Here is a 19,765-nt window from a genome sequence, read left to right as displayed (position 1 = left end):
ATGCAGATTATGTGACTTGAAGTCATGTATGGGAGGAGAGCCAGCATGAGCACTGGTCAGACATTTCAGTTATGTCATAGCCTTCTAGAGAGTACCATTCTTCCTTTGTGCTACTCCTTATATCAGGGGTCTCAACCCCTGGGCCAGTACTAGTTCATATTGGTTTGTGGCTTGTCAGAAACCAGGCTATACAGCAGGAGGTGAACAGTAGGCGAACAAGTGAAGCTTCATCTGTATTTACAGTCACTCCCCATGGCTCACGTTACCCCTGAACTCTACCTCCTGTCAGGTCAATGCAGCGTTAGATTCTAATAAGAGGGTGAACCCTATTGTGAACTGCACCTGCGAGGGATCTAAGTTGCATACTCCTTGTAAGAATCTAATGCCTAATGAGCTGAAGTGAAGCTGAGGCGGCTAGCACTGAGGAGAGGCTGCAAGTACTGTATTATCATGTGTTACATAATCGTTTCATTATATGTTATAATGTCATGTTTTGAATCATCTCAAAACTACCACCCCCAACCCTGATCTGTGGAAAATTGTCTTCCATGGAACTGATCCCTGGTGCCAAAAAGGTTGGGGTCCACTGTTTAAAAGCAAAACCCCAGGGAAAGACCAGCCATATACATGGGCAATTATGACTACTCCGGGCTCCCTAAGAGCAGAGAGCCTTACTATGTCTTTCCTCATGACGCAGTAGCCCCTTACCTGGTCACCTGGAAATCCTGGAAAACCAATGACCCCTCTTAGCCCAGGGGAGCCCGGAAGGCCTGGGGGTCCAGGAGGTCCTGGCTGTCCGTTTCTTCCAGGTTCCCCTTTGTGAATTCCAGGTGGTCCGTATCTCCCTGGCTCTCCTCTTCTCCCTTGCATCCCGGGAGATCCTTTATCACCTGATGGGGTGGAAAGTGTTAGCAAAGCTCTTCCATGACATCTAGGGCTGGCAATATCAGTGAATAAACTTGGTCCCACATTTGGAGATGAAGCCAAAGGGACGGAGAATCTGGATTCTAGCCCCAAGCTGCTTTTCCCTGACATCTTACTTCAGTATCTTCACTGTAAGAAGCTGCTGTGAATAAATTCAGGACTAATGGGGGGGGCAGGAAGGATTGTTTACTTCCATTTCTCATTTCACAAATGAGGAAGAAATTACTCAGAGAAGTTAAAACATTGGTGCCCCAATAGCTAGCTAAGGAGAAAGTGCAAAGAACCCAGGCCTCAGGCAGATTGAGCCTGCAGTTCAGGCCAAACACAAATGTGGCTGTCTGGACGCTGACCGTGTGATGTCTCTGTGCTCTGTACCAAGCTATGTACAAGCGTCGGGAGCGCTTACTAGGAAAGCAGAGTTCCCTGCCAGCTGATGGTGTGGAGGGTGAGGCCCTGGATCCCATATGGCCAACTTCAAGGCACAAGTAGAGGACCTGGCGGTTTGAGATCATGCCAGACATATGTGCATGTGTGAACTGCTGCATGGCCATCACCCCAGGAAGCGATTTCTCACTTTTTTTTTTCTCTCTCTATCTCCTTTTGTCTGGTGAGTGCAAACACCCCACACCAAAACTAAAAAATAAAATAAAACCAAAACCGAACAAACAAAAAAGGCAGGCTTCCTGCTCCCCTAGACTGACAGATTCAGAGTCTGCATTTTAACACGGTTCCCAGGTGATCAGTCTGTACCTTGGAGCCTGAGAGACACTGCTTAAAAGGACTGGGGTAGTCAGTATGTTCTTCACTGGGAGACCACCACTCAAAACAGAGGTACTTTAAACCTGAAATGGGTATTTTATGTCGTTCTCAGGGTGGTTCTAGTTTGAAATATACAAATCTGTAAATACATATGAACTTAACCTAAGTTTCAGCACGAGAAAGCAAAATCTGTACCACCATGTTCAGAAATACTGACCTATACCTCAACAAACAGGCCTTTCCTAACCTCCGTGTGAGCGGGTAAGTTGCCTAACACATATCCTTGCTTGAATGATCTGTGAAGATGTCAGTTACTTAGTATGGTTAACCCATGTTACCTCTTTCTCCTGGGAATCCATCATCTCCCGGAGGCCCAGCTTCTCCAGGTCTCCCTCTTTTTAAAATTATGCCCATTTCTCCTTCGTCTCCAGGAAGTCCCTTTGCTCCTTTAGATGTTAATTATACAAGAACAAAACAAAGAGAAGCAGCATATAGTGTTTTGTCCATAACCACACTTTACCTCCTCTTTACAAATCCCCATTTAACCTGCAAAATACGTGTTTACACATCACACCACGTTAGCAGTGTAGACTGGTTTCCTAAGGAAAGGGCTGTGCTTTTTACATTCCGGTTCCCACTTGTCCACTCATGGGGTCTGCTGTACCCGAGTGCTCAGTGAATGTTTACTAAAATCAACCATCTGGTCTTGGAGTTGTAAGTCTGTCAAGACAGGTTTAGAAAGTATGGTCTACAAAAATGTCTCTTCCTCCTATAAATTGGAATTGCCCATCTTGTATGTTCACTTCCCCTTCCTAGCCATTCTCTACAACCTTCTTTACATTAAAAGAACAAGTTCAGAACTAACAATGGGAGGAGGAGCAGGAAGGACTAATTTCTCACATAGTTTTCCTAAAGGTAGAAAGGGTTTGCCGCATTTCTGACGAATTTTGTGAACACTTTCAACTGTAGGATGTGCTGGAGTGAGCCCATACCAGCACAGCAAGAGCTGATTACTAACATTTCAAGAATCTTGTAATCCAGTTGTTAAGCCATCGGTATCTTTAAATCAGCTCTAGTGATAGTATTTAGGCCATGGTGAGGGTATTTATTACATTGAGGTAGAAATATTTACACCACAGCAATCAGCAAACACTACAAATCAGGGCCTTTTTTTTTTTTTAATTGCACAGAGTTAGTTTACTATCATATCACTGGTATTAATCCAATTTTTAATTTTTAGTGGGATAGTTGTATAATAGCATAATAACACAGCAAATGTTACTTGTCCAAGCTATCAAAGAGTGATGCTATAATTTTTTGATTCTGTATAAATAATTTATAAACTAAGAAAACAAAAGCTAATAGTAGAGTCGATCAACTAAGAGCAAAAAGTAATGTGAATGAAATATATGGCTATTTGCCCAAAGGGCTTTAAGGGCAAGCATGTTGGTTCTGAAAATTCTCAGACATTCCTTCTCAACACTGGACAGGAAATGCCACCCTCACCTGCTGCAGCCTCTGGGCTAAGAGGTGCAACAGCTCCAGGATGTGCATAAAACATCCAACGCAGTGTGGTCTAGAAAGCCCTATTTTTTATAGTAATGAAAACTCTTCACGTGAAACTTTGGGGAAACTCGATTCTCGGTCCAGATGGAAGTGGACGCACTCTAGCTGAGAGGTCAGCAAACCTGTGGGCCACATCCCTCCTGCTGCCGGTTTTAGTACAACTCAGGAGTTAGGAGAGGCTTTTACACTTTTTAAATGGTTGGTGGGGAAACTCAAAACATAAAACACAAAGTAATGTGGCCAGCAGGTGCGTGGTGGTTAGGGGCACTGGACTCCCATATGACTGACCGCAGTCGAGCTCTGGACCTGGTGGCTTGCTTTCTCACTCTCTCTCTCTCTCTCTCTCTCTGTCCTTCTCTGCTCAAATTAAAAATAAATAAAGTTAAATAAAGTAATTCTTTAAAAAAACCACAAAGTAGTATTATATAGTATGTGCAGACTGTGAAACACGAATAACAGTTTCTAGCAAATTTTCTTTTATATTCATTTATTTACATGTTGTCCGTTACTGCTTTCATGCTACAAAAGCCAAACTGAGTAGCAGGCCTGCAGTGCCAAAATATTCAGGCTTTTTCAGAAAAACGTTTGTCAGCCCCTGGTTTTTGTTTTTGCCATAGAAACAGACAGAAAAAGAGAAAGTAGGAAAGCATCCCCCAGGGGGAGTGGCCATGCCACAGTCCCTTCTTTTTCATTCTCTTCTTGGGATTTTTGGCACACATGCACACATGCCTGTTGTGTATTTCAAGCTGCTGGGTCCAGTTTGAACCACACCAATTGATCATTTGCTGCCAAGTGCTGGCTCTGTTCTAACTGACACAGGTTGGAGGAGAGACACCCTGCCTATACCTCCTCCCCAACAGGTGAGAGAGTTCTCTGAAAGCCAGTAGCTCTAACTCCATGCATTAAGAACCACTTGTTGGGTGAGTCAGATGTTTAAGGTGGCAGAATCCCACATGGATGACCACGCAGTTTGAGTTCTGGACATGGCAGCTTGAGAAACATATCAGGCACATGCGTGTGCATGTCCAAAATCCCAAAAGAAGAAATAGAGAAGGGATTGCAGCATGATCATTCTCCTTGTGAGGTGCTTTCTCATGTTCCTTCTCTCTCTCTCTCTCTCTGGCAAGTAACAATAAAAAGAATAAACAGTTCATGAGACCAGCGGATGGCATAATGGTTACATCACTGGACTCCCATGTAGTCAACTGTGGTTCAGGTCCCAGACTCGTCAGCTTAAAACTTATGCTGGGTACATGTGCATGCATGCCCAAACTTCTGAGAGAAAAATGGAGGAGAAGGGATTGTGGTGTGGCCATCCTCCCTGGGGGTTAATTTCTCACTTTCTGTCTCTCTGTCTCTCTCTATCTCTCTGGCAAGTGCATGTGCCCTATAGGAAAAATCTCTCTAAAAATAATTTCTTCTATCAATCAAAGAATTTATTTACCATAATTACATGAAATAAGATTGATAAGTACAGAAAATTAATTTTATTTAAAATTCTAAAATGAACACCATAGAACTAAATGGAAGTGGAACGTAAGCTGCAGAACAGTCCTGTTTTATTGTTCAGGGGTCACATTTATAGGTGTTGCTCAAATGCTGGAGACCAGCATACCGCACATCGCCGTGCTGTTGAGTGCTCTTACCTTTAGCACCTTTCACGCCCAGCTCTCCCAGAGCACCACGCCTACCCTTCTCTCCAGGTTCTCCCTTCCTGCCAGGTCGTCCCTCTGAGCCAGGCTTTCCCCTCTCTCCAGGAAAACCTGGGAACCCAGGCAGCCCTTGGGGTCCTGATGAAATGGGAAGATGAATTTTTAGAAAGACTTTTAACAGATGGGTACTGCATTTGTACCTGTGTTCACAGTCCACCACAAAATGCCTGACTGGGACTATATTGAACATAACTAACAGGCATTGATCTCCCTGTGTTTATTAGTATTAGCCATGCTCGCCCGCCCAGTCCTCAGCTTTCTACCCTATAGACCTGAAGTGTAGACCCTGATGTTTCTGAGTACTGACCCCACAGTGCTTCTACAGTGGTTTCAGAAGACCGGGTTGGGCTTGAGGGTCGAGGGCCCATCAGAATGAAAGGACTATCCTGTGGGTGCTCCCCAGGCTTTGAACAGAGAGCTGATGGGTTGTGTGAACCTCACACTTTCAATTCCCTTCACTCACCTAGGCTAAGACATTCTGACACTGGAAATAACAACACAGAGGGAGAGAAGGGTATCATTAAGGGAAGGACAAAATCAGGCTAATTTAGCAGTAGCTTCTATTACTTTGGTCAAACTAACAAGCTTCATGTGGCAGTGAGTATCACATTCATAAAATGGGGGAGGGGAGAATAATGGGAAAGGGTTACCCACCCTTCAGGCCTGGAAGACCAGGAGGCCCATCTTCCCCAATGAGACCTGGGATTCCTGGTGGTCCTGGGGGTCCATTTGCACCTGGCAGTCCTGGGGAGCCAGGGAGGCCCTTCATCCCAGCTGGCCCTGGAGGCCCCATGTCTCCTCGCTGCCCTTTCCATCCTGGGGTACCTGGAACAAACCACAGTGACCCCAATGTGTGAAAGTGAAGATGGTCTTCACACACATAAAGCAAGAAAACACTCACAGTAGCTTAAACTATGTACCAACAAAGTAAAATATAATAAAAAGTACCAACTGGCTAAAATAGAGGAAACAGATTTTCATCAGTCTAAAAATATGTTTTTCAGAATGCTATCCAAAGGACAGATCTCCTGAATAATCATCTCCCAGTAAAGATGAATCAAGACTATACAGAATTCCTTGAGCGGGTGAAAATGGATAGGGTGAGGCACAAACTTTGTATTGGCATTTACTGTTAGGGGAGAAAAACTCATACAAAAAAAACCTTTCCAGGTGCTTCTGGAAGTTCTGGCCAGTGAACGTCATTCACCTAAATGTGATGAGAGAATTATAAATGTTAAAGCAACACCATCTAGCATTACTGGTGCTAGAAAGAGGCCGTAGTGACAACTTTTGCCCTAAATGGTATATTCCTGCATTTGGATAAAAGATACAGGATTTAAATAACAGAGCTGACTATCCGAATGGTGAAATTAAGATCATTTTGGAAATAGCTCTGCTTTGGTCTCAATGAATCCCTACAAAATTCATATGTTGAGATTTAATTGCCAGTGTTGTAGTATTAAGAGAAAGAGTCTGGCTGGTCCCACAGCATAGTGGTTCAGGTAGCTATCCCACACAGCCGACCGTGGCCTGGAAAACATTCTAGGCTCCTGTACATGTGTGCCCCAAATCCTGATGGGATGGAGAAATAGAGTTGAAGAGATTGTGTCATGACCACACCCCACTGGGGTGTTTTCTCTCCTTTTCTCTCCAGTAAGCACATATACTCTCTGGCAATTAAAAAGAGAAAGAGGGAGAGGGAGAGATGGAGTCTTTAGAACGTCATTAAGTCATGAGAGAAGAGCCATCACAAGTAGCATTAATGACCTTACAAAAGGAAGTGCAGGAGAGCTGTCTGTCCCTTCTGCCATGTGAGGACACAGAAGGCGCCATCTATGAGGAACAGGTCTTCCCCAGACACTAAATCTACGGGTGCCATTTTCTTAAACTTCCTAGCTTCCTGGTCTATGAGAAATACATTTCTGTTGTTATAAATCACCTAGTCTAAAGTATATTGTTACAGCACCTGACATGGATAGAGACAGCCCCTTAGCACTGTTGGAAGACAATCCCTCATGAATCTCTCACACACCTAGTGTCTTGCTGGGTATGTCAATAATGCAGAGTCCTGATGCTTTACCTGGGCTATTTCTGAAGGAGGTGTTTGCAGGAGGCAACCATGTCAGATGGCTTATATTGTCTCCTCTAATACGTGAAGCAGGCTTTCTTGCAGGCTGTCATACAGGAGTGGTGTTCCCAGGCTCGGTGCTCCACTCTCATAATGCAGCCCATAGCCACCCCAATTTACACAGCCCCATGGAATGTGGGTGACAAGGGGGAAGTGATGCAAACCAACATGAAGCTCTTGAATAATAATGTCCTTTGTCTCTGGCCTAGTACTCTTGGTTCAGTCAATATCCATAAAAGAGCAAGAAGCAACTTTGTTAATCTGTAGACAGGCTGAACACCAGACTCTTCGTAGTTCTTGAAAATTCATGACACTTACCTGGACTGCCTGGAGCCCCAGGGAGTCCTGGTGGTCCTGGGATCCCTGGAGTTCCTCTTTCACAAGAGTGGCCAGGTGGACCCGGGATACCTGGAAACCCAGCATTTCCCTCTCTGCCTTTGGGACCTTTGAGACCTGGGAATCCAGGAACGCCAGTTGTCCCTGAAACAACACACAGCATCCATGACATTATGGCACAAAAGTACTAAAATAATCTACAATAAATTGTGCACATCAACATTGGGAATAAACATTTTGATCCTGACTCTGGGCTTTCAAGGGTTAAGTCTCTGAATGGATTTTCTTATGATAGGTATAATAAACTCCAAATGAATGGAAACACCACATTGCTAGGTCAGCATATGAAATGGAGTTTAAATTGGCTGGATTCCACATGGCCAACTGGCAGTTCAAGTCCTGGATCGGTAGCTTGAAAATTACACCAGGCATATGTGAGTGCATGCCCCAAATCCTTAAACAAGAACAGAGGAGAAGGAATTACAGTGTGGCCACCCCCCTGGGGATGACTTCTCACTTTCTCTCTCTCTCTTCTCTGCCTCTCTCCAGTGAGCACATGAACCCTGGAGCAAACCAAAAAACAAAACAAAGACAAACAAAAACAAACCACATTGCTTTGTGAGCTACTTAATAATGCTATGCGAACCACAAAGAAGTTGCCTACATAAATAGAAAACCACTTGGTTCTCCCTGGTTTTAATTATTCTAGTTTTGCGGTAGGCTTGATGTTAAATTTCTATAATACTTAACAAACCCAGTCTGTACTCCATGAACTTGCATTTTGTAAGACTTCTTGTTTTTCTATTTCTTTCTTTTTTTTTTGGAGAGGTTTTTGCTATAGGGCACATGCGCTCACCAGACAGACAGAGAGAGAGAGAGAGACAGAGAGACAGAAATCGAGAAATCAACCTCCAGGGGGGATGGTCCCGCCGCAATCCCTTCTCCTCCATTCTCCTCTTGGGATCTTGGGCACGCACGCACACGTGCCCAGAGTGAGTTTTAAGCCACCGGGTCCGGGACACGAACCGCAGTTGACTGCATGGGAGTCCAGCAACATAGCCATTATGCTAACTGCTGGTCCCGGTTTTCTATTTCTTGAAAAGAAAGTGTCAGAATCTTCAGGGAAAAAAAAGAAAAAAAATCTCCCACAATTTCACACCCTAACTCAAAAATTACTTTTTCCATGTTTTCTTTGTGTTTTGGTTCATACGTTTACATTGAAAAAACAGTGATTGCAGTGCACATTCAGTTGTTGGATTATTTCAGATTTCACATTAATCCACATGTTTTCCACTTTGTTGCAGTATTTACAAATATAACCGAATAGCTGATAGCTATTATGACCTGTCACCCAATTTGCTAATAGCGGAATGATATTCCTTTGAGTATGTGTATGTTACTCAACTCTCTGTTCTGCATCCAGTTTTTCCTTTACTGTGAATAGTACTACCAGAGTATTTTCGCATCTATAGCCTGTAACACTTCCTTTAGATGCATTATCCAAGTAAGATAATGGGATCACTGGGTCCCATTATTTTTATTGACTTACATCATATATTATCTTATTGCTTTTTAATTAATTGTTTCTACATGTGACTTTGATTTACAAACTATGGCGTAAGTTTCTAGAGGACAAAAATGATAGCCTATTTCCCCTCCTCTCTGTTTGCCCTGCACTAGTATACTGTAGTGTTGTGTTTTTTTGTTTTTTTTTTTAGAGGTTTTTGCTATAGGGCACGTGAGCTCGCCAGAAAGACAGAGAGAGACAGAGAGACGGAAAGCAAGAAATCACCCCCCCCCAGGGGGGATGGCCACGCCGCAATCACTTCTCCATTCTCCTCTCGGGATCTTGGGCATGAACGCACATGCGCCTGGCATGAGTTCAAGCCACCGGGTCCGGGACGCGAACCACGGTCAACTACATGGGAGTCTAGCGACATAGCCATTACACTAACTGCTGGTCCCTGTAGTGTATTTTTTAAAAGAGAGAGTTTTTTGCTATAGGGCATGTGCATTTGCTGAAGAGACAGAGACAGGAAGTGAGAAATCATCTCCTGGAGGGATGGCCACATCACAATCTCTTCTCCATTCTCCTCTTGGGATTTTGGGCATGCATGCACATGCACCGGTGTGAGTTTCAAGCTGTTGGGTTGGACTCCCAACTGTGGTTGGCCACGTGGGAGTCCAGCACCTTAACCACTACGTTACCTACTGGCCCTGCATGGATTCTTAGTTACTGCTAACCCATCCTCTGTAAGAAAGTAGCCAGCACAATGTTTGTAAACATCTGGCCTGGGGTCCACATTTGACTACCATCACCCAGGTGCTCACTGAAGTGCAAACCTCTGTAAAGAGTCAGATTTCTTGAGGTTAGGGCCATGATGGTCATAATTTTAATGACCCTTTTCCCCCTGAGCTATTTTTAGGCACATTAAAATCTACAAATCTTGGGACCATCGGACAGCGTAATGGTTACACCACTGCATACCCACGTAGTAGACTGCCAGTGTCCAGGACCTGACGGCTTAAAACTCATGCTGGGTGCATGTGCATATATGCCCAAAATCCTGAGGGGAGATTGGAGGAGAAGGCATTGTAGCATGGCCATCTGCTGTGGTGGGTGACTTCTCACTCTCTCTCTCTCTCTCTCTCTGGTGAGAACACACACCCTTTAGCAAAAATCTCTAAAAAAAAAAAATCTGCAAAACTTGGGTTCAGCGGGTAGTGTAATTGTTGGGATGCTAGATTCCCACATGGTCGACCATGGCTTGAATCCTGGACCTGGCAGCTTGAAACACACCAGGAGCATGTGTGTGTGTGCCCAAAATCCCAAGAGGAGAATGGAGATGGGACTATGATGTGGCCATCCCCTCCTGGGGCAGGAGGTGATTTCTCACTTTCTTTCTGTCTGTCTCTCTCTGTGTCTCTGGCAAATACACACACACTATAATAAAAATCTCTCAAAAAAGGAAAAATCTGCAAAACTATATTGCCAACCCTGAATCCTTCATGATTTCGGAAACATATCTGAATCGGTGCCTGGGCCATCTTTCCATCAGAAGTATTGCTGCCCTGCCTGCTTCCCCCACCAGAATGAAAGTCTTCCGCCCTGTCACCTGCCCAGAGACACCTTACCTGCCAGGGCTCAGCTCATGTCCAGCTCTCCTCAGGACCCCAGCTCTCTGAGCTTCTCTCCTTACAGTGGGTCCTGTTCACCTTCAACCTGGCAATGGCCATGGGCAGGTTATGTGGTTCTGGCTCTTAAGTTTTATGGCATTAGCACACTGTCCTGAGCCCAAAGCAGGAAGCCCAGAAAAGCTGCTTAATCTAACTGAACTGACAGAGGCATGGTCAGATCCCTATGTTCATAAACAACCAATAAAATGTGAAAGCCCCACTGGACATTCTGTGTAATTGAAATGCCCATCTATGAGGAAATAGACTTGGTTGGAAATTTTATATCCTGAATATCTGAAGCAAGATATTCTAAACATTTTTTAGTGACCTGTTCCAAAACTGAACCAGCTTCACAGATCACAGGGACAACAGAGCCCTCATACCTTCAGCCCCTGGGCATCCTGGGTCACCTCTGGGACCCTTCATCCCTGGCACTCCTGGAAGACCCCTCTTTCCTGGGGGCCCTGGATGACCAAATGCAGGGTCTCCTGGCATTCCTTTCTGACCAGGCACTCCGGGTGACCCAGGAGAGCCTGGGGGCCCAACAGGTGAGGACCCCTTTTCACCTTCAAAACCTGGATCTCCCGTGTGACCACGAAAACCTGTTTAACAAAAAGAAAAATGATCAATTGTTACATGTGCTATATACATGAGTACTATTTTGATAAAAATACATTTCTAAAAAATACAGGAGTATGGGGGCCAGTAGGTGGTGTGGTGGTTAAGGTGTTGGATTCCCACAGGGCTGACTGCAAGGTTCAAGTCCTGGACCTGGTGGCTTTTTTTCTCACTTCCCCTTTCTCTCTCTTTATCTCGCTCTGTCTGTCTGTCTCTAGTCAAATGGGGGCCAGTAGGTGGTGTGGTGGTTAAGGTGTTGGATTCCCACAGGGCTGACTGCAAGGTTCAAGTCCTGGACCTGGTGGCTTTTTTTCTCACTTCCCCTTTCTCTCTCTTTATCTTGCTCTGTCTGTCTGTCTCTAGTCAAATTAATAATAATAAATAAAATTAAATAATTAAACATTTTTAAATAAAATATATATATATAGAAGTAAATACTTTTGGGTTGTCAGAAAAGTTACACTTTGCATAGAAAAACATAGAAAGACGACCCAATAAAATTTGGAGCAGCTTAATATTAATGTTTTTGCCACCTCTTGTAGAAAGATAAATGGTAACTCTATACTTTCTACAAATCAGTGATGTTTCCCTATAGTTTTTGTTCTCTTGCAAACAGTGTCTGGACTGAGCCACTTCAGCATAATCACAGACTTAATAATAGCCTATAACTCATGCTTCAGGGTGGAAAGAGCCCTGGCTACTTACAAAATTATTATAATCTAAAAGTTATCACACACAACTCTGGGTCTAATGCATGAAGAAAAACCACTTCCCCATTATGTAGGGATCGCTAGGTCATTTCCTTACTAAAGTCATCCATTTTTAGAAATGTTTTTAAATTCCTGATAAACATTCCTAAAGAAGGAAAAACACTTCATTTACCAGGGAAACCTGGGATTTCTGATTGTCCTGGTTTTCCAGGGCGGCCTTTGGGTCCATCGAAACACCTCCGCCCAGGAGCACCTCTGGGACCTGGAAATCCCTTTGGACCTAAATAATAAAACACAGATGCAATGAAATACAAATCAAATGGGAACAAAATGGGATCTTTTTTAAGGCTCTGTTTCTTAGAACATTTATATTTTATGAAAGTAAAGATGTTGCTTCTTATGATTTACATAATCATTTAGAGTCATGGGCTCCAAACAAAAATGTTTTATAGAAGGTGATTTTGTTAAGGTACTTTCTCAGAACCTTTGCTGGAAAGGACTCTTCCTGGAGGCCTTTGGAACTTGGGTCACCTTTCTGTTTATTCTTATTTTCTGTACCTCCCTTGCTAGTTCTCAAACACAGATATGCAAGTACAGTCTGACTTTATGGGAGGAAAGGGGTGGAAGCCAAGTCTAACCTAATGGAAAAGTGCCAGAGTCAAGGCCAAAATCAATTTCCATACATCTCAGTGCATCTGCTCATAGGTACAGGCAGAAGAGTGCCTGCAAGAGGAATTGAGAGTTTATTTAAGACCTTCCACGATTTCCAGCCTGGCAGCTATCTCAGCAAAGATAACATACAGAGAAGGTACAACTATATCAACTTAATTTGAGTGTTCACTTCCCTAAAGGTGAAAGCTGCTGAAAGTAACAAACGTTTTTTAATCTATCCATGACGGTACAGTAAAAGTGAATATTCAAGCCAACCAGCAATTCTTACTCTGTTGATCTAGAATTAAGTGTCCACACTTTTGCCATTGCCACGTGGTAGGTGGAGTTTACTTCTTTGCTCTTTGACCTGGGGCTTGGTCATGTGACTTGCTTTGGCCAATGGGATATTAATGACCATGATGCAATCAGAGATGTGAGGTGAGCCTGTGAGGCAAGGCCTGCCTCTTGCATGTCTGCAATCACAAGGAAAGAGCACACCTTGGCCCTGCAGTGAGACGCATGTTACAGACCCGAACCCAACCTGGAGCTCAGGACCAAACTGACAGAGACCATGTTAGAGCAGCTGGACCCCAACCAGCCTGCATACCCATAGAAAGATATTTGTTGTGGTAGCCCACTGAGATTTTAGGGTTGTTTACGCTGTATTACTGTGATGAAAGCAAGTGCTTACAGAGGGCAATAAAGAATCAGCCGTTATTTAAATCTCTAAATATTTTGCGTAGCTATGTGGGACCAGTGAGGTGACCTCTAACAGCCATGCCAATACTTATTGGGTCAATTTAAGTGAGCTCTGAAGTAATAAGAAAGAATTAAGCAAAATCCCTTATGTAGACTTTGGTTTTCATTCATCTAAAAACAAGTGATTTACTCAAATGGAGCTGTTGTATGAATGTGCAGTGAGGGACATAGGTATATGGGCATTTTTCAAAATGTATCTGATCAGAAGTTCATTCTCTTAGAAAGAAAAATAAAGTAAAATTCTAATCAGTAGTCAAATGATCTTTCTTTAAAAACATTTTCTCTTTTTATTCTTTTAAAAAATTTTATTTATTTATTTATTTCTGAAGCTTTTCTAAAATTAATTTACATTTATTCACTAAGCTTTGTCACAACATACAACATGTGATTTCCCATCCAAAATATACTGCATAGTGGTTTAATCATGTATGTTATCGTCAATAATTTTCCATTTCTAGTTACATATATATATGTGTGTGTGTGTATATATATATATGTATATATTTTTTTTAACCCCTATCTCTGACCCTCTGCCCTTTCTCACCCTCTTCCCACACTATCTCTGGTGTCTACAGTTGTCTTCCACTCCTTTTTCCCCTCACATTTTATTGCTCACACTCACTCTAGGAACACGGGAAAAGGAAGAAGATAAGGTCTCAAAACACTCTAGGGGCAGAAGTCTTAAGTGATACCAAGATTTAGAAAGCCTATCAGAGTGCGCTCAGAACAACAGATGAAAGATTCAACTGTGAAGCACTACAGATGCTCTTCTCCCCTAGGCCCATAGACTGTCAACACCTTAAATATAATTTTTGAAATATCCTAACTGAAGATTTGCTGCCGTTGTATTTGTCTTGCCAGCCATTTTACTCTGGGAAGTCTGTAAGCCAGTAATGTCTCATTGATAGTACCTGGAGGCCCATCAAAACCCGGAGGGCCTGGCCTGCCAGGGTAGGTCACGTTACAAAGAATGATGTCACCTGCAATGAAGAACAAAAGCAGTATTCACATCTCCAATAGCCCAGTGCAATGTGAGGCAGCTGACACTTTACTCAAGATATATTTCCATATAGCATACATAGAGTTCAAAGGAAAACTCCCAAGAATCATTAGAAAACTTAAATATCTTCTATACTGAATTTCTAGATCTGCACAGAAATCTGAATTTCATTATAAATAGAATAGAGATAAGAAAAATGTTAATTCCAAACATATCACTTTCAATAACCAAGAAAACAATTATGTGTTGATAGCCCCTTGGATACCCACTGCATGAATATCTAACATAATGGAGTCAGAAGTTGTAAGAAATCATCAATAACAACCAACCTTCAGTGATCGGTTCAGCTTTGGCTTCCTGTTTAGAAGGGGGAGGGGGGGTTGTTCAAATGAAGAGTCTGAGCTAGATGTTAAGAACACTCCCACTTACTGAAGGCCTGCCATGGGTCAGGTGCTTTAAATACATTATCTCTTGTTTTATTTTTTTGAAGATTCAGATACACAGTTACTGTCATCCCCCATTTTGATTGGTGAGGAAAATAAGACTCCAAAGCTTGTTTCTCTGATTCTAGATCTTCTTCTAAAATGGAATGCTTCCCCTTTATAATAGAAATAACACCACATAATGTTTATTTCATATGTTCTCAAATCATATGTATGAAATGCATAAAAATAACGTTGGGTTTTACTGGGTCCCAGAACATGAACCTGAAAACCTCACAAATACCCAGGTTTTTATCTTTCTTTAAAAACATTTTCTCTTTTGATTCTTTTAAAAAATTTTATTTATTTATTTATTTCTGAAGCTTTTCTAAAATTAATTTACATTTATTCCCTAAGCTTTGTCACAACATACAACATGTGATTTCCCATCCAAAATATACTGCATAGTGGTTTAATCATGTATGTTATCGTCAATAATTTTCCATTTCTAGTTACATATATATATGTGTGTGTGTGTATATATATATATGTATATATTTTTTTTAACCCCTATCTCTGACCCTCTGCCCTTTCTCACCCTCTTCCCACACTATCTCTGGTGTCTACAGTTGTCTTCCACTCCTTTTTCCCCTCACATTTTATTGCTCACACTCACTCTAGGAACACGGGAAAAGGAAGAAGATAAGGTCTCAAAACACTCTAGGGGCAGAAGTCTTAAGTGATACCAAGATTTAGAAAGCCTATCAGAGTGCGCTCAGAACAACAGATGAAAGATTCAACTGTGAAGCACTACAGATGCTCTTCTCCCCTAGGCCCATAGACTGTCAACACCTTAAATATAATTTTTGAAATATCCTAACTGAAGATTTGCTGCCGTTGTATTTGTCTTGCCAGCCATTTTACTCTGGGAAGTCTGTAAGCCAGTAATGTCTCATTGATAGTACCTGGAGGCCCATCAAAACCCGGAGGGCCTGGCCTGCCAGGGTAGGTCACGTTACAAAGAATGATGTCACCTGCAATGAAGAACAAAAGCAGTATTCACATCTCCAATAGCCCAGTGCAATGTGAGGCAGCTGACACTTTACTCAAGATATATTTCCATATAGCATACATAGAGTTCAAAGGAAAACTCCCAAGAATCATTAGAAAACTTAAATATCTTCTATACTGAATTTCTAGATCTGCACAGAAATCTGAATTTCATTATAAATAGAATAGAGATAAGAAAAATGTTAATTCCAAACATATCACTTTCAATAACCAAGAAAACAATTATGTGTTGATAGCCCCTTGGATACCCACTGCATGAATATCTAACATAATGGAGTCAGAAGTTGTAAGAAATCATCAATAACAACCAACCTTCAGTGATCGGTTCAGCTTTGGCTTCCTGTTTAGAAGGGGGAGGGGGGGTTGTTCAAATGAAGAGTCTGAGCTAGATGTTAAGAACACTCCCACTTACTGAAGGCCTGCCATGGGTCAGGTGCTTTAAATACATTATCTCTTGTTTTATTTTTTTGAAGATTCAGATACACAGTTACTGTCATCCCCCATTTTGATTGGTGAGGAAAATAAGACTCCAAAGCTTGTTTCTCTGATTCTAGATCTTCTTCTAAAATGGAATGCTTCCCCTTTATAATAGAAATAACACCACATAATGTTTATTTCATATGTTCTCAAATCATATGTATGAAATGCATAAAAATAACGTTGGGTTTTACTGGGTCCCAGAACATGAACCTGAAAACCTCACAAATACCCAGGTTTTTATCTTTCTATGTTGTCAAAACAAAAACCAAAGATATCGTTTCATTTTAGAATTTCACAATTCACAATGTGGCTCAAATAGATAACATATTACAAAAGAAAAAAATGAACTAAACCTTTTATGCCATTTGCTTAAAAGTTTTCAGCTATCTTCCTAAAAATCACTTTATTATTTGAAATAACTGTCAGGTATATTTAAAAGACTTTTGATTTCTTCTTCTTATGATGCTTACAAATGGTTCTTCATGGACGGTGATTTTTTTTTTTTTGAATGGAGCAGTGGGGATTTTTTTTTTTTACTGAAATACATTGCATTATTTCAAAAGATTATTTAAAAAAATACTTTGAGTAGAGATAATTTTAATAGTCAGGTTACATGGTTGATACCGAAGAAAATGAATGAGGAGCTACTTGTCAAGCCAAACAAAGCAACAAAGAGAACTTGGCATTTAAAAATTTTGTTCTAGGGGCCGGCAAGTGGCATGGTGGTTAAAGGCGCTGGACTCCCACATGGCCAACCACGGTTCAAGTCTCGGACCTGGTGGCTTGTTTTCTCACTTCCTCTCTCTCTCTCTGTCTCCCTCTGGTCAAATGGGAAAATAATTATGATAATAATAAATAAAGTTAAATAAAAATAATAAGAAAAAATATCTAGTTGTCTTTAAAAAACATTTCGTTCTAAATATTGATCGTGTTGTAATACTCTCATTTGTTTGACAATGTGCAAGTTTGAACAGCACTTTGCTGAAGCTGTTATGCCATAGCTATAAAACTGTCTGGAAGAGACTCAGTTTAGCTTCCATAATTTCACTTAATATTCTGCCCTATAAATATTCACAGTTACCAGGTTAGGGTTAGAGTTTAAAAACAAAGTCAAAATTACCTTTCTGGCCCTTCAGTCCTTCAGGGCCCCTCACTCCTGGGTGGCCTGGAACTCCTGGCTGACCTCTCCCTCCTGGTGGACCAGGAAATCCCAATCCTGGAGGACCTGCAGGTCCTGGCCTGCCTGGGCGGCCTGATAGTCCAGGATACCCTGTATCACCTGGGGCTGCATCTTTATGATCGCCCTGGAAATGTTTATGTCATATGTCAATGACCAATATTTGAAAATCCATGAACTCAATGCAGTCATTGTAGGCTATAGGAACACACCCAGAAAGCCCATAATTCTAGGAGACACTCTTTAGCAAATGTGATTTAAAATAATTACCTTAAATTCTTAGTATTTTACATTTGTATAGGTGTATATATTATGTCTTAAATATAGATTAAGAAATGTTACATAGGGACCAGGAGGTGGTATAATGGTTAAAGCGCTGGACTCTCATGTGATTGATTGCGGTTCAAATCTTAGACCTGGTGGCTTGAAACTCATGCCAGGCACATGTGCATGTGTGTCCAAAATTCCAAGAAAATGGAGGAGAAGGGATTGTAGCATAGCCATCCCCCTGGGGTATGATTTTTGCTTTTCATCTCTCTCTCTGGTGAGTGCAATGCCCTATAGCAAAAATCTCAAAAAAAAAAAAGAGAGAAATTTTATGTAGAACTATTCTGTAATATCAAATATTATATAATACAGAAATAAGTATATAAAAGAAAATTATGGGCTAACAAATGGAATAGGTCCTTGTGTATTAAAAACTATTTGCCTGAATTATTTTTTTTATTTTTATTTATTTTTTTCCTTTTCTTTAAATTTATTTTTTACATTAATTCACTATATATCATTACAGCATACAAAATGAATTTTCCATCCAAAATACACTGCACATTGGCTCAATCAAGCATATCAACATACGTGTTATCGACAAATAATTCTTAAGAGAAGGAACACAGATAGTTTCCACCATTGTCCGCATCTGTGGGTAAAGAGCTACCAAATCCTTTCCCCTCCTACATGAGAATTTGACTTTTGGCTAACTGTCTGGCTCTGTTCTTCCAGAAACATGATAAAAATTTGATTGTCAACTATATTCCTAGGCAACACTGCTGGTAAAACTGATCATTGGTTTCAAAATTTGCATCTGCTCTGGAAAGAACACAAAGACCCATGGGGACCTCTTGTTGGGACTTAGTGGTGCCTCCTGCAACAGGCAAATCTCTTGGTGGTCCCAAAAGGCTATGCTGTGGTGATAACAGCTCTTGTGGGGAATGAGGCTTTCAGGGCCAGGTTGCTCCCACATCTGCAATATATGGATTGCATGTTCTCACACCCAATTTTTGAATGAACAGCTGCAAGGACCCTGGAATGCAAGGAATACCTAACATAGCCCTGCTGGCAAATTGAAAGTCCTGTCTATTCTGAGTAGTATGTCCCAAATGTGATCTACAACGCCCTGCGGGTCTGCATTGCTTCAATGAATCTAGGAAGACCCCCACTGAGGACTGTAGAAATTCCTCTTCCATTCTGATCTTAAAGGATAGTTTGTTGTTTTCATGATCAGATGAGTACATTATGACAATTGCCATTCACTGGCATCGGTTTCCACACAGTTTTTCTTTTTTTTTTTTTTGCCTTAGGGTGTGTATGCTCACTGGAGAGAGATGGAGAGAGATGGAGAGAGGCAAAGTGAGAAATCACCCTCCGGAGCAACGGCCACACTGCAACCTTTTGCTTCAATTCTCCTCTCGGGATTTTGGGCACATGTGCACACACATCCAGGATGATTTTCTAGCCACCAGGCCTAGGACTTGAATTGCAGTGGGCCATGTGGGAATCACGTTCCTTAATCACCATGCCATCTGCTGACCCTCTAAGTAGTTTCGTAAGTGTAAGAATGAATTGAGCAAAGATTACTAAACCTAAAAAAGGTATCATTCACACTTGACTTGCTGAAAAGCCAAAAAGCTATAAACCCCCATCTGCACCACTTTCTAAGCTTCTCCTTCTATTCACATGCATTATCTCTGGACAGGTTCCTGCAAAATCAGTGTGGCCCTTCCCTACTGCAACACTCTCCGTGGATGGCCATTAACACAGCAGGCAGCACAGTCACATGGGAATGGAACATGCTTTGAACAAGATTGACTAGACTTTTCACTCTTGGTTAGCCTACTTGATAGGTGGGTAACCTTGAGTAATAGACTCCACGGCTCCACTTTCTTGTTGTAAAATTGCAAAGACAATTCTGAGTAAAATATCTAGCTCTGTTACTGTGACATAGCGCTCAACATACCACACATATGAGTACTCAAATATTTCAAATTTCTAAGCA

General features: G+C 41.7%; 1 protein-coding gene across 1 annotated transcript in view; it reads right to left on the bottom strand.

Moving 5' to 3' along the window:
- COL4A4 (collagen type IV alpha 4 chain) overlaps nucleotides 1-19,765 on the bottom strand; it is a 159,164-nt gene that overhangs the window by 56,303 nt on the left and 83,096 nt on the right. Inside the window, exons 25-33 of the mRNA XM_006141956.3 lie at nucleotides 17,434-17,617; nucleotides 15,728-15,796; nucleotides 12,103-12,210; nucleotides 10,986-11,204; nucleotides 7,408-7,569; nucleotides 5,616-5,786; nucleotides 4,896-5,039; nucleotides 2,022-2,129; nucleotides 709-890 (exon numbers count right to left, since the gene is read on the bottom strand). Of these exons, the coding sequence (XP_006142018.1) occupies nucleotides 709-890; nucleotides 2,022-2,129; nucleotides 4,896-5,039; nucleotides 5,616-5,786; nucleotides 7,408-7,569; nucleotides 10,986-11,204; nucleotides 12,103-12,210; nucleotides 15,728-15,796; nucleotides 17,434-17,617 (1,347 nt within the window). The remainder of the gene's footprint in view (nucleotides 1-708; nucleotides 891-2,021; nucleotides 2,130-4,895; nucleotides 5,040-5,615; nucleotides 5,787-7,407; nucleotides 7,570-10,985; nucleotides 11,205-12,102; nucleotides 12,211-15,727; nucleotides 15,797-17,433; nucleotides 17,618-19,765) is intronic.

Source organism: Tupaia chinensis, unplaced genomic scaffold (genome assembly GCF_000334495.1).
Source record: "Tupaia chinensis unplaced genomic scaffold, TupChi_1.0 Scaffold000066_1, whole genome shotgun sequence".
NCBI lineage: Eukaryota > Metazoa > Chordata > Mammalia > Scandentia > Tupaiidae > Tupaia > Tupaia belangeri.
The sequence above is the reverse complement of the archived record's forward strand: the minus strand, read 5'-3'. Positions and strand labels throughout refer to the sequence as shown.